At 39.5% G+C, this 13129-nt stretch overlaps 1 protein-coding gene across 1 annotated transcript in view; it reads right to left on the bottom strand.

The window, feature by feature from the left end:
* The window catches only part of LOC133538121 (telomere-associated protein RIF1-like), a 45672-nt gene that overhangs the window by 12043 nt on the left and 20500 nt on the right, over positions 1-13129 (bottom strand). Inside the window, exons 12-28 of the mRNA XM_061879451.1 lie at positions 10658-10819; positions 9350-9460; positions 9203-9265; positions 8289-8389; positions 7143-7229; positions 6982-7055; positions 6735-6915; positions 6550-6657; positions 4733-4882; positions 2227-2326; positions 1848-2140; positions 1577-1779; positions 702-795; positions 500-631; positions 283-425; positions 123-212; positions 3-51 (exon numbers count right to left, since the gene is read on the bottom strand). Of these exons, the coding sequence (XP_061735435.1) occupies positions 3-51; positions 123-212; positions 283-425; positions 500-631; positions 702-795; positions 1577-1779; positions 1848-2140; positions 2227-2326; positions 4733-4882; positions 6550-6657; positions 6735-6915; positions 6982-7055; positions 7143-7229; positions 8289-8389; positions 9203-9265; positions 9350-9460; positions 10658-10819 (2141 nt within the window). The remainder of the gene's footprint in view (positions 1-2; positions 52-122; positions 213-282; positions 426-499; positions 632-701; positions 796-1576; positions 1780-1847; positions 2141-2226; positions 2327-4732; positions 4883-6549; positions 6658-6734; positions 6916-6981; positions 7056-7142; positions 7230-8288; positions 8390-9202; positions 9266-9349; positions 9461-10657; positions 10820-13129) is intronic.

Raw genomic sequence — 13129 nt, 5'->3', positions numbered from 1 at the left:
ACCTTTTCAGGAGTTTCCTGGGCAACAGCTTCTTCAGTTGGTGGCTGGCCCCTTTGGGAAGATAATTTGACATAAGTAGTGTTTCAAGACACGTGCACATAAGTACTCAATGTTTTACTTACACAGAGTCTTCCTGACTTTGTGTGTACTGAGTGAAAACGGTGGTATCCAAAGAAGCATCGAGGGTGTTGTACATAGCAGGTATGTCCACCCTTAGAAGCAAAAATATGTTTTTAATAATACCAATAAAAAATATTTTAAAAAACTACGGATCAATCAGACCTTTTGGTCCTTTTGACTTCCTTTTGGTGCTCTGTTAAAACTCTCTCCTTTGTTTCAGGAGGAATGAAGACAAAATCAACAGAAGCTTCCTCTTCCAAGACCTCCCTGCGGGGAACCTTCGGGGAGCCAAAGTCCAGCTTTGTCTAGAGAAAGGAAATGTGTTTAGCTCTAAAAAAGGAAGGCACGGTTGCGAGACGAGACTTGGATAAAGACTTACGGAGACCAGTTTGGAGGTCTTGATGTAGCTTTGGTCGTTTGCCACAGCAGACTTTCCCTGGAGAGAGTCCCTCTTCCCTGTGGAGGCGATTGGGACACCGCTGAGTATGGTTTCTAACTGGGAACTCTCGCTCTGTGGGGAGACACCACCGCTAAGAAAAAGTGGCACCAGAATAAAAGTAGGAGGAAAAGTTGTAACTCACAGAATACTGTCCACTGAGATCATCAGGACCACTGATGGCTTCAAACCCAGGAAGAATGATTGGAGTCTTTTGCTTCACCTGAGCCAGGATGGGTCTTTGAAAAAATAAGTACAAAGAAATGAACCGGCCAGGAAATTCAAAACTTGATTTGCAGCAGATTACTTAAAGCAGCAAAAAACTTCTGATAAATCAAAGGATCTTTGACTAGCGCAGGGGTGGGAAACCCACGGCTCTTTAGCCCCAACCTAGTGGCTCTCTGGAGCTTTTTCAAAAATTTATGAAAATGGAAAAAGATGAGGGGCCACTCCTTTCTCTCATTTTGTCCACCAAACGTTTTATGCTATGCGTGAATGCACAAAGGTGAGCTTTGTTGATGTTATTGACTTGTGTGGAGTGTTCATCAGGCTTATTTGGTCACTGCATGACTGCAAGGTAATCTATGCTAACATGCTATTTAGGTTAGATGTATAATTTTGCATCATTATGCCTTGTTTGTAGGTATATTTGAGTTAATTTAATCTATTTTACTTATGCCCTGTGTGTATTTAATTTATATTTGTATGTCTCATGGCAGATTATATACATGTACTATTGGCCTCATTTCTGATAGTTATGTTGTTCCAGACCACAGCAACCGTTCCCCAGTTAACCAAGACTGTAATAAATCCATTAGAAAAAGACAGCCTGCCGTTTCCTTCAACTTGGACGGACACATCTATACATTTGGACATTCTAAGACAGTCATTTCTAGGAGTTATCTCACCCTCTGAGAAGTTGTACAAATGTTTTGCAATGTTGTAAAAATGAATAGAATAAATCACAATTGCGCGCGCTCACACACACACACACACACACACACACGCACAAACACACACCTGAGCTTCTCCGGATACGTCAGGCTGATGGTGTTGGCGAAGGTGGAATTCCAGAAGTGTGTGACGGCTGTGCGGTGCTGCTTGTTTTTGTGCGAGAAGAGCACACAAAGCAATGGAGAAAGCAGAGCCAGGAGGTCGTCGTCATAAGCCAGAGTAGAGCAGCTCTGGATGCAGTTCAAGATCTCGCTCACAAGCTTCTCCATCTGCAGGAAGCACGCCGTGATGATAGCATCTTAATTAGCGATTAAGCCATTCCGCTTCAAGAACACACCTTGATAAGAATCTGTGATGTGAACTCGGGCAGCTCTCCATTTGTTTTCTGATAGAGGACGGCGAGAGGCTGGATGGAGGAAGTGAGCACCTCCTTGACGGTTTGACCAAGCACCAGGTTGGTGAAGAGGGCGGACAAGATGGAGAGCAGTGCAGTGCCCGTGCTCTCGGACGGAACCTCCTCCTGGCCAGCCAGGTATGCATCCAGACACTGAACCAGCAGGGCCTCCAAGGTGGACAAGTTCCCGAGAGCCTTGCTTTTCTTCTTATTCCAGGTTCCTGGAGTGTGGGGAGCTGCAGCAGCGAGATCATACAGCATTCATAACAAGACCGGAAGTCATGGTCCTGCAGTGCTTGAGTGACTAAAAGGATGAACTTACACTTTAACTTCTGCTGAAAGTGTGGTGAGTACGGAGAGAAGTCCACACATTCCACCATGACGTGCAGGATGCAAGAAGTCGCCATCAGTGAGGATGGACACTGGGGAAAGTAGCAACAAGGTTGATGATAACATGTACTTAATATTATGCCAGCATATCAAAGCAAAAATTGCTGAGCTGAATTTCTACATACTAAACCCAAAACCAGTGAAGTTGGCATGTTGTGTAAATGGTAAATAAAAACAGAGTATAATAATTTGCAAATCATTTTCAACCTATATTCAATTGAATGGACTGCAAAGACAATACATTTAATGTTTGAACTAGAAAACTGTTATTTTTTTGCAAATATTAGCTTATTTGGAATTTGATGCCTGCAACATGTTTCAAAAAAGCTGGCAAAAGTGGCAAAAACGACTGAGAAAGTTGAGTAATGCTCATCAAACACCTATTTGGAACATCCCAAAGGTGAACAGGCTAATTGGGAACAGGTGGGTGCTATGATTGGGCATAAAAGCAGCTTCCATGAAATGCTCAGTCATTCACAAACAATATTGGGCAAGGGTCACCACTTTGTGAACAAATGCCTGAGCAAATTACCCAATAGTTCAAGAACATTTCTCAATGAGCTATTGCAAGGAATTTAGGGATTTCACAATTTACTGTCCGTAATATCATCAAAAGCTTCAGAGAATCTGGAGAAATCACTGCACATAAGCACCAATGCCCGTGACCTTGGATCCCTCAGGCGGTTCTGCATCAAAAAGCAACATCAGTGTGTAAAGGATATCACCACATGGGCTCAGGAACACTTCAGAAAACCACTGTCAATAACGAGAGATTGTCGCTACATCTGTAAGTACAAGTTAAAACTCTACTATGCAAAGCCAAAGTCATTCATCAACAACACCCAGAAACGTTTCGCTGGGCCCGAGCTCATCTAAGATGGACTGATAAAAGTGTTCTGTGGTCTGAAGAGTTCACATTTTAAATTGTTTAAATTGCGTTTGCTTTGCAGAGTAGAGCTTTAACTTGCACTTACAGATGTAGCGACCAACTGTATTTAGTAACAGCGGTTTTCTGAAGTGTTCCTGAGCCCATGTGGTGATATCCTTTAGAGATTGAGGTCGGTTTTTGATACATTGCCATGTGAGGGATCGAAGGTCACGGTCATTCAATGTTGGTTTCCGGCCATGCCGCTTACGCGGGGTGATTTCTCCAGATTCTCTGAACCTTTTGATGATATTATGGACTGTAGATGTTGAAATCCCTAAATTTCTTGCAATTGCACTTTGAGAAACGTTGTTCTTAAACTGTTTGACTATTTGCTCACGCTGTTGTGGACAAAGGGGTGTACCTCGCCCCATCCTTTCTTGTGAAAGACTGAGCATTTTTTGGGAAGCTGTTTTTATACCCAATCACGCCACCCACCTGTTCCCAATTAGCCTGCACGCCTGTGGGATGTTCCAAATAAGTGTTTGATGAGCATTTCTCAACTTTATTAGTATTTATTGCCACCTTTCCCAACTTCTTTGTCATGTGTTGCTGGCAGCAAATTCTAAAGTTAATGTATATTTGCAAAAAAATAAATGTTTATCAGTTTCAACATCAAATATGTTGTCTTTGTAGCATATTTAACTGAATATGGGTTGAAAATGCTTTGCAAATCATTGTATTCCGTTTATATTTACATTTAACACAGTTTACCAACTCATATGGAAACGTGGTTGTATATTACCGTAGTAACTAGTATATCATGCAAAAGGGAATATTCCAATCATTGAAATACTTTGTATAGTTCAAGACTTACGGTCATTTGAAAACATCACTGCACATCATGATGGCAGTTACAGTTTCCGTCTTAAATATCTAAAAAAATTATTTGGGAATATCCGGCGGGCCAGATTGTAAAACTCAATGGGCCGCATGTGCCCCCCGGGCCTTAATTTGCCCAGGTCTGGTTTAAACTGAGCTTTCGACCGGAAATACATATACTGTTCCGTCTTCTATCAGTCCATAGCTTTCCTACTCATATGGATTCTTCATTCTTCACTCCAAGCAACGTTTGTAAGTTTTACAGCCAAAAATCAATTCTTAACTGACTAAACCGTCCCATGTGTGATATCCGTAGGAGTGTTTTCACGCATTTTTGTTCGTTCCTTCCTAAAATAATCAAGCTTGCGTCAATATCATTAGCTAACATATTTATGAGTGTCTGTGTTAGTATTAACTTACAATGGCATTCTTTTTTTGTATTGTTTCAGTTTCACAAATTCACCGCAAAGTTATTGAGCCTGTTTAGCTTACATAAGGGTGCGCTCTATAGTCAGGGAAATACTGCGATATACATCTTTACACAACTTTGTTACTCCATTTATTTTTTTATTCATCTGAGTATTATTCCTGTATTTTGGTGCGACCTGCTGCGGCTGGAATTGGACTTTTTCAGAGGGAGCTCTCAAAAAGGGATTTGTTTATCAATATCGCACAGCACTATGTTTTTTACCATCAAAGTCTCCCGATCCACCGTAGTGGCCATCTTGGCACAGAATTCTTCACAGCACACATTTTCTTCGGCAGTGACCACCAAAGAAGAGCAGCGTGCAAACACCTTGTAGAGTTTAGACCACGTGGACAGCATGGACTTCTGGGACGCCTGCAGACACAACAGATTCAGACTCATGTGCACTTACAATCTGATAACATAACCATTTAACTTTATTGATATCATGAATGAGAGTCGCTACATATGGAAGAGTAAATGTACATCTTTACAATACTAATACCATATATGGTATTGGGACCACAAAATGTTCAACTTCTACTTACATACTGCTAAGCGAAGCCCCAACACGCCGCTGTGCACGCACAGCACACTAGGTGGTGCTTGATTAATACCGACCAGGCAGCACATGTAGCCTATTTGTAGTTATGCTATAGCGTTCTCAAAAAAATCAAAACATTTAAAAAGCAAGACTGAAGTTTATGCACGTTTTTAAAATTAAAGTAATGTTAAATAGATTAAGACCTTTCAAAATCGTATTTTAGATCTTCCATGAGATTTTAGAGATTTATTTATTCATTTACATACAAACATAATCTTGTATTTGTTTCTCTTGTTAATATCAGAGTCCGTTCTGCAAAAAGGTACAGTAATCCCTAGAAGCGCACAGCTTAAAGGACAGGGACCCACAGTTAAAATATATATCATCGTATAATATTCAAAATACAGTACGAAACAATTTCAAAATCTACCCACCAAATACCCATTTACAATGTCATACCAACCAACATTTATAAAACTATATATATATATATATATATATATATATATATATTAAAATCCACCAAATCAGTCTCAATATCCAATTATTTAAATTTGATTAAAAGGTTGCATCTTGAAGATGTGCAATAATCTCATCATACATACAGAGGTCAAGACCAAACTTATGCAACGTATGTGGATTCCTTAGCCACGGGGAGTGTGCTAAATATACTAATCATAAGGTAGCAATACATTTTTCTTAAAACGCTTTTTTAAATTAAATAAAGAATGATTCTTTTAAAGTTAAGCTTTAAAAATGTTTAAAGAACATGATTCTTTTATAAAGCTATTAATCTCATTCCAAATCATCGGTCCTCTACAGGCCATATTGAAGCTTGTAGATTTTAGATGACCATTTTTCCCTCTTAATAAAAGTCGAATTCTAGTGTTACGTCTATGAGAAGTAGTGGTCACTGGAATGGGCTGGCAGAGTCTAGAAATTAATCCTTAAATTACGTTATACATAATACAAGCACTGTGGAATCTGTTGCACTCAGTAAGCTTCAGAAGATTGTACCCATAAAAAGAGGATTTGAGAGAGCAGTAAAGTTGATATAAGACCTATGACTTTCTTCTGAAGAATCTCCATTTTTTTCTAAGATAACTGGGATACCTGTGACACCATACGACATTACAAGAGTTTATACAGTATGTGCTTCAAAAAGAGTCCCATACAGAATTAGGAGAGCGTTAAGAGGAAGAAAGTGCCTCAATTTTGAAAGTAGACTGACACTTAGATACTTTTATTCATTAAATATTCAATGTCTTTTAAAATTTATAAATCCATATACATTAAGGAAGGTGCTCTCAATTTATTTTTTAAGGCCTTAAATTTAAATTGTTCGATTTAAGACGTGAGAAAAAGCTGCTGCAAATTCACGTATTTTAGGCGACAACATTCGCCAAAAAAGGCAGCGAAACTTTGACAGGACATTTTGTGATTTTACAACCAAAGTGGTGTCTTACATGCTGTCTGCTGATAAGTATTGTAAACAAACCTGCTCCAGAGGCGTCCCACTCAGCAGGTGCGTGACGGGGAACAACAAGGCGGAGTGCATGGCGCTGAAGTTGTGCTCCAAGGCGTCTCCTTGGTTGACTTCATTCGACTGCAACGAGACATCCAACAAGGCCTCATGTCATCTGTGACATCATCAGGAGACAGACCAGTCCAACAACACAACACCTGCGTTATGGTGTCTGTCAGCGGGCCGACCATTGCGCTCCACATCCTCAGCAGGTGCTCTTTGTTTTGCACGCAGGCAGCGCTGCGATTTATGGCACCCAGCACCGCCTCGCCAAACGCCAACGGGGAGGTGGGGCCCGATAGGCCGCAGCCCACCAGCGTCTTGAGGCAGTGGTAAAACCTGCACAGAGGCAAACTTATTCAATAAGCAAGCAGTCGCCGCCACGTTGATACACGCCGGTCCCACCTGGCGTCCTCGATGTAGGCCGCCAGCATACTGCTGTCGAAGAGGAGGAGAATGAGAAAAAGCGCTGGCGTTCCCTGAGAAGAAAAAAAATAAACGTTGGGTTGTCTCCAAAAAGGCCATCATAGGTAAACACTAGAAAGCATGGCGTCTGAGGCACTCACATTGAGCACGTCCATCTTGCCCACTTGGTAGGCGGCAGAGCCCAGGACGCGAGGGGAGATGCCTTTGACTGTGCCCTCCAAGAGTATCTGCAGGACGTTGGAATACTGTATTAGTACCAAAAAACACCTTCTGGACTGTTTTAGGACCAAATTACTCTGTGCATTGTTTTTCTCACACCATCACATTTTTAGGGATGTGAGCACACTTTGAGGGGGAAAAAAGAAGCTTGAGGAACATTTCTATCAGCATTAAGTGCTGCCACGCATACCCCGGGAGCAAATCTTGAAAATCAAGACTACATCGGGTGCATTGCTACACTATATTGGACCTTTAGCTTTATTCTCATCTACAAACCTCTTACATGTCCCTAGTAACGTACCACAACATTTCATCAGTAGATCATTTACTAACATTAATATAATTGAAAATGTCATGTCAAATCATATAACATGCATGCAAAGACTGTTTCCCATTTGTCAACTTTAATATCCTGTAGCCACGCCCTCTCGGGTGATACACATCCAGTGACTTCTGTTTACATCAGTCACCTCAAAAATATACTTTCTCTCTGGCTACTAGGGGGTGGGATTAAATAAGTTATATTTTTCCCACTCCCTTTCAGGCAAAACTGGACAATCATGTATTACATACTATACATTAACTTTTGCACTACATTAATTTATATTATGAGTTTTCAACTTTGTACTTTTTTTTTTTTTTTTAGAATTTTTTTTTAATGGTAATGCCTGAAATAAATAATTAAAAAAAAAAAGAAACATTATTAAATACTCTAGATCAGGGGTGCCCACACTTTTTCTGCATGCGAGCTACTTTCCAATTGACCAAGTCGAGGAGATCTACCTCATTCATTTATATAATTTATATTTATGAAGACAACGTATTTATTAACAAGGTAAAGGCACATTAAAGCAGTCATAACATGATTTTTTTCTACATGTAAAACGCTTGCTTGTGGTCTACATAACATGTAATGGTGGTGCTTTGGTCAAAATGTGGCATAGATGTTTCAAAGACTTCAAGTCACTCTCTGACCGTCTCTTCAGGATGCGCCGTTTTGTGGGTGGTCTTATATCGATTCTCCACTTAGTGCATTTCGTGACACAAGAACATGAAGATGTTCCTACCAGGACTTTATCTGCAGGAAGAGCTTCTGAGCGGATGATGCTCTCGAGGGTTTGCAACATCTGCGTCAGGACTTCACTGCCCTGCCTGTCCTTCTTACTGCCTGCAGGGCATACAGGGGAACAACCTTGAAGGAAAGTTCTACGATGTTTCAAGCGTTCACATAAGAGTTCCGAGCACGGCGGCACGGGACTGGTGCAGAACAGTCATCACTGGGGCGTGACCCCTCAGAGGTTCTTTCTCGTCACAGCAGCCCAGACTAAAAGAATGATCCGGGTGCTCGGACTTAAACTGATGAAAGTGGCAATGAGTTGGGAAGGAGGCCAGGATAAAGTCTTTCCATCCCCCTCCGGACGGACCTTCAACCCAGACCCAATCAGGGGTGCTCTATGTGGCGCTGCCTGGGCGGGAACTACAGCTTTAGAACCCTCCTTGAAGTGCAGCAACCACGGAAACATTTACACTGAAATATTCACAGAACATCGTCCTGGCTTATCACAATCCTCTCATTTATAAATGTTGCAATAAAAAAAATATGTTATCAGAAACAATATTTATTAAAACACACAAAAAAACGACAATTGGTACGATATAGTACCAAGAATTGGTTGAAATTACCCATCACTATAAACAAGATGATCGGTAGAGATAGGATATTTCCAGCTTCATCGCTGAAAATGTATGTACATGCTGTTTTTTATGTTTTAAATATACTTGCAGAAATTGCACACAAACATGCTTAAAAATCGCACACAAAATTGTTTCTTTTGTCGTGAGTGTTAAATTTTGTGTTAAATTTTGAGGGGAAAAATGAATTGAAACCATTTTTCTTTTTTTAAAAAGGCTGTAACTTAACAAAATGAATCAACAAGTGTATACTTCCCCAGACACACCAAACTGATGTGTGGGAACTTACCAGACTCAGTGGATAAGCTGACAAAATGGACAAGATGATTCCATAGAAGTGCCAAAAGTGACTCTGCAAAAAAAGGAAGTAAAAGATGTTGACTAAAAAAAAACATGAGTTTTTTTTCAGGTACATTTCATCTTTTATTTAGTGCACCTGGAGCTTCCTTGCCGACGTTGCTGAATCCATCTTTGATGCTGGAGATGAGCACAGCAGCATGTTTGCTGAAGGAACAGGCAGCGCTCAAGAGAGAATGTTTTAAAGGTTCTAGAAGAAAAACAAGGATTTCAGCTAAAAACTTTGTATTGCCTTCGACTTCCATCAAAGTTACAACTAAAATCTCTATCTAATGAACGACATGGTCGTCGGGTGCTAGGTCTACTGCCCAAAACATTGGCTGTGGCAATAGGCAACTTACCGATGTAATTTTTTTATTTGATGGAGTGGCGTCATTTTATTGGACAAAAAGTCTGATTTTATTTTTTTTAAATGTCCATACTACGGCCCGCCAGCCTCTTCAATTTGGCCCGCGAGACGTCATGGGTTGAACAAAGCATTGCACCGCCGAGTGCTTTCAAATTAATATTACATAACAGGCAGGCTTTGAATGCTACATATTTGCAACCATCATGTGGACAATGAAAGTAAATTAGATCAATGACCCTTGAAAGTACTTTAAAATAACAGCTCAGCTTGTCGTTATGACGTAATACAAACAAACTTCCAAAAGACGACGTGCTTGAAGCTGTAATTATATTATTTAAAAAAAAAAAAAGCCTCAAGTTGCAACCATTGTTCGTATATTAATGTTACATGGAAGATGTCGTTCACAACAACACAAGCAGATGAGATGTGTTGAGGATGTATGGATTGTTCTTGCTAGGTTTAACTTTGTAGTTAAGTTGCGGTTTTAAGTGGCCGTCTTGACATTGATTGTTTAGTTCAGAATAAAGTTCAGGAATAAATGAGTGTTTATTAACAAGTTGGCTTTTTTTTGCCAATCATGTGATTCCATCCACGGTTATGTGAACGCGGAAATCATGAGTTACTTTTTTGTTGAGTTCAGTGATGATTAATAATTAGGCCTTGTGTCAAATAAAAAATGGCAACCATGGTGACATCCCAAACTTCTCGTAGACATTCTCTTTTTTTCACTGTAACAAGCTCAGAAATTTGCATGCACGTTGCCCGGCCCATTAATCGTTTTTTCCCGATTATTAGAAATTAATAATCGTTAATAGAAATTGAAATTGCTGCGATAAACTTTGATTGATTGATTGATACTTTTATTAGTAGTTTGCACAGTACAGTACATATTCCGTACAATTGACCACTAAATGGTAACACCCGAATAAGTTTTTCAACTTGTTTAAGTCGGGGTCCACGTTAATCAATTCATGGTGCGCACCATGAATCAACTCAGAAGCGCACCGCCACTAAAAGATCAGGACGACCAGCACTCACCGAGAGTCAGCACCAGCTTGTTCTTGGCCGCCGTGGCGACAACCTCGGCTCCCAGGAAGTAGTGCAGCAGCATCTCCAGGCCCAGCAGCTGGATGGAGGGGAAGGCGGAGGGCACCTGCAAGCTGGAGTTCATGCTGAGTCGTAGGCTGCTGTTCAAGCCCGCTGGGAGGAGACACATGAGCATATATTAATGCAGTATGAACAAGAATGTTTTAATGTAGACACAAAATAATCATCATACTGGTGTGATTATATTAATCAAGTGTTCTTTCAAGGCTAAGGCAAACTATTGAGATATATATTGTGTATCGTGACATGGCCTAAAAATATTGAGATATTAAAAAAGGCCATATCACCCAGCCCTAATTTGTATGTGCGTACAACACTTAAGACCTTCAGTAAATCAGTATGTGGAATTAAATGATGTAATGGATTAAGCAAAGAAATCAAATAATTTACTAATATGATCCACTTCAATAAATTATTTAAACTTAGTGTTTACAAAGTACGTAGAAGAAAAACCATGATAAAACATTGTGAATTTATTTCATTCATCCATTAATTTTATAGATAATCGTATTTATCTAACCATATGAAATATAACTTAATTCACTAATTATTATTTATTAATTTTGATGTTATTACTTAAGGAGTATATTCAGAATAAATTGAGAAAAGGAAGTGAACAAAAGTTTTCAGCAACTGCTATGTCAAGGAAGAGGGATAGGATTAAACAAGCTCTGCTGCTTCATCCTACTCTTTTTTGAACATGTTGAATAGAAAAACTGGAAATTGTTATTGTATCATGTTGCATGCATTAATGTTCCAAATAAACACAAACACTTCTCAACGTAAAGTTTTTGCTTCATTTTCGTTTGTACTTTAAAACTTAATTGGACTTTATTTTTATTGTACCCTCGTTTGTTCATTTGTTTTAACATAATTGCCTCCATGGACCCCCAGCACATATTTTCCAGATGGAAAAAGAAAGGACTACATGGAGATAGGTTTTATTTTGTGCAATACTAAGAAAATAACACTACATTGTTGTAGTTAAGTGTTTTATGTTAAATAAATTTGCAAAATAATTGGAAACATATTATACAAATAATTGGATATTGTTTTGATGTATTTGATGATCGATCAATAAAGACAAAAAATATGTTTTAACACATCAAAGTACAGAAAATTGGTAGCGGTATTAATTCCCTGGTACCAGGAACTTGGACCGTATGGATTCAAATGTGAACGGTACCCATTCCTATTTGTCGGAGATGTTTTAGAATATGAAGGCGATTTTTCTGGCTGGCTGAAAATAACGTCATATTATTAAGACACATAAAAGTACCGAATACTGGTACCGTTGAGTACTAGTAAGGCGCTATACCGGTGTTAAGAGTTAATACAAGTATATTTTAGAAAGTGGTATATATTTGAGAGAATATCGGCATACAGATATCTTTTGATGTGCCTTTTTACAGCAGTTAGTGGCCGGTGCGCCGGGTGGGCACCGTAGCTGAGCAAGGATCCGGCAGGCACAAAGGGTCTACCGTGCATTTCAGTCATCGACGCCCACCACATTTGCCTTCGTGCACAGCCGATGTGCCCGTATCGTAACGCCGTCTGTGTCTCCTCTTTATTGACCAGGGGTAACACGCCGGTGAAAAGATTCAACTGAACAGCCGCTGCAGTGCTAACTGTTAAAGCTAAAAAAATGAAGTGAAACCCTCACTGACGTCACACGTCGCTTGGCAACACACTGCCTTTTAAAAAGGTATACACACGCATGAAACTTCTCTCTATTGCATATGACATTATGAGATAGGCTCCAGCGACCCCCGCAACCCCAAAAGGGATAAGCGGTAGAAAATGGATAGATTAAAAAAGTGAATTTAAAGCAACCAAATATTTTCCCTAGTAATTACATGTAATAAAGAGTAATCATATTAGTAATTAAATAACTTTTTTGGTTAATCAAATCAATCAATCAATGTTTACTTATGTAGCCCTAAATTAAGTACCGAGTAACTATAATTAATTATTGTTTAAAAGTAATTTCAGAACAATGATAATGTGGTGATAAGTTTAAACTAAAGACTTTCTTTAGAATATCGTATAACACGATACAATTACAAAAATACCGGGATATCAGTTTTGGTCCATATTGGTCAGCCCGAAGTATGAAGTATCGATTCGAACGTGAACAATACTCATCCATAGCAGGGCTACTGTATCCGACTTGCTCTTGGAACAAACTATTTTGTTTCACTTTTGGGTCTTGAATTTTGATCATTATGGTCTTGCCCACGTCCATTCTGTTGCGGGTCCGCCTTGCAGTGAAAAAGCGCTTAATGCTATAATAAGGGAAGTAGTAATAAAGTGAGCCACAAAAAAAATATTCTGTCCTTCCAGAGGAGCCAACAAAGTCGGTCCTGCCTTGATAAACCACTTTATTTCTTGCAGCCAGCAACA

This window comes from Nerophis ophidion, linkage group LG19 (genome assembly GCF_033978795.1).
Source record: "Nerophis ophidion isolate RoL-2023_Sa linkage group LG19, RoL_Noph_v1.0, whole genome shotgun sequence".
In the NCBI taxonomy this organism is placed as follows: Eukaryota; Metazoa; Chordata; class Actinopteri; order Syngnathiformes; family Syngnathidae; genus Nerophis; species Nerophis ophidion.
This window is presented reverse-complemented; position numbering and strand designations above follow the sequence as displayed.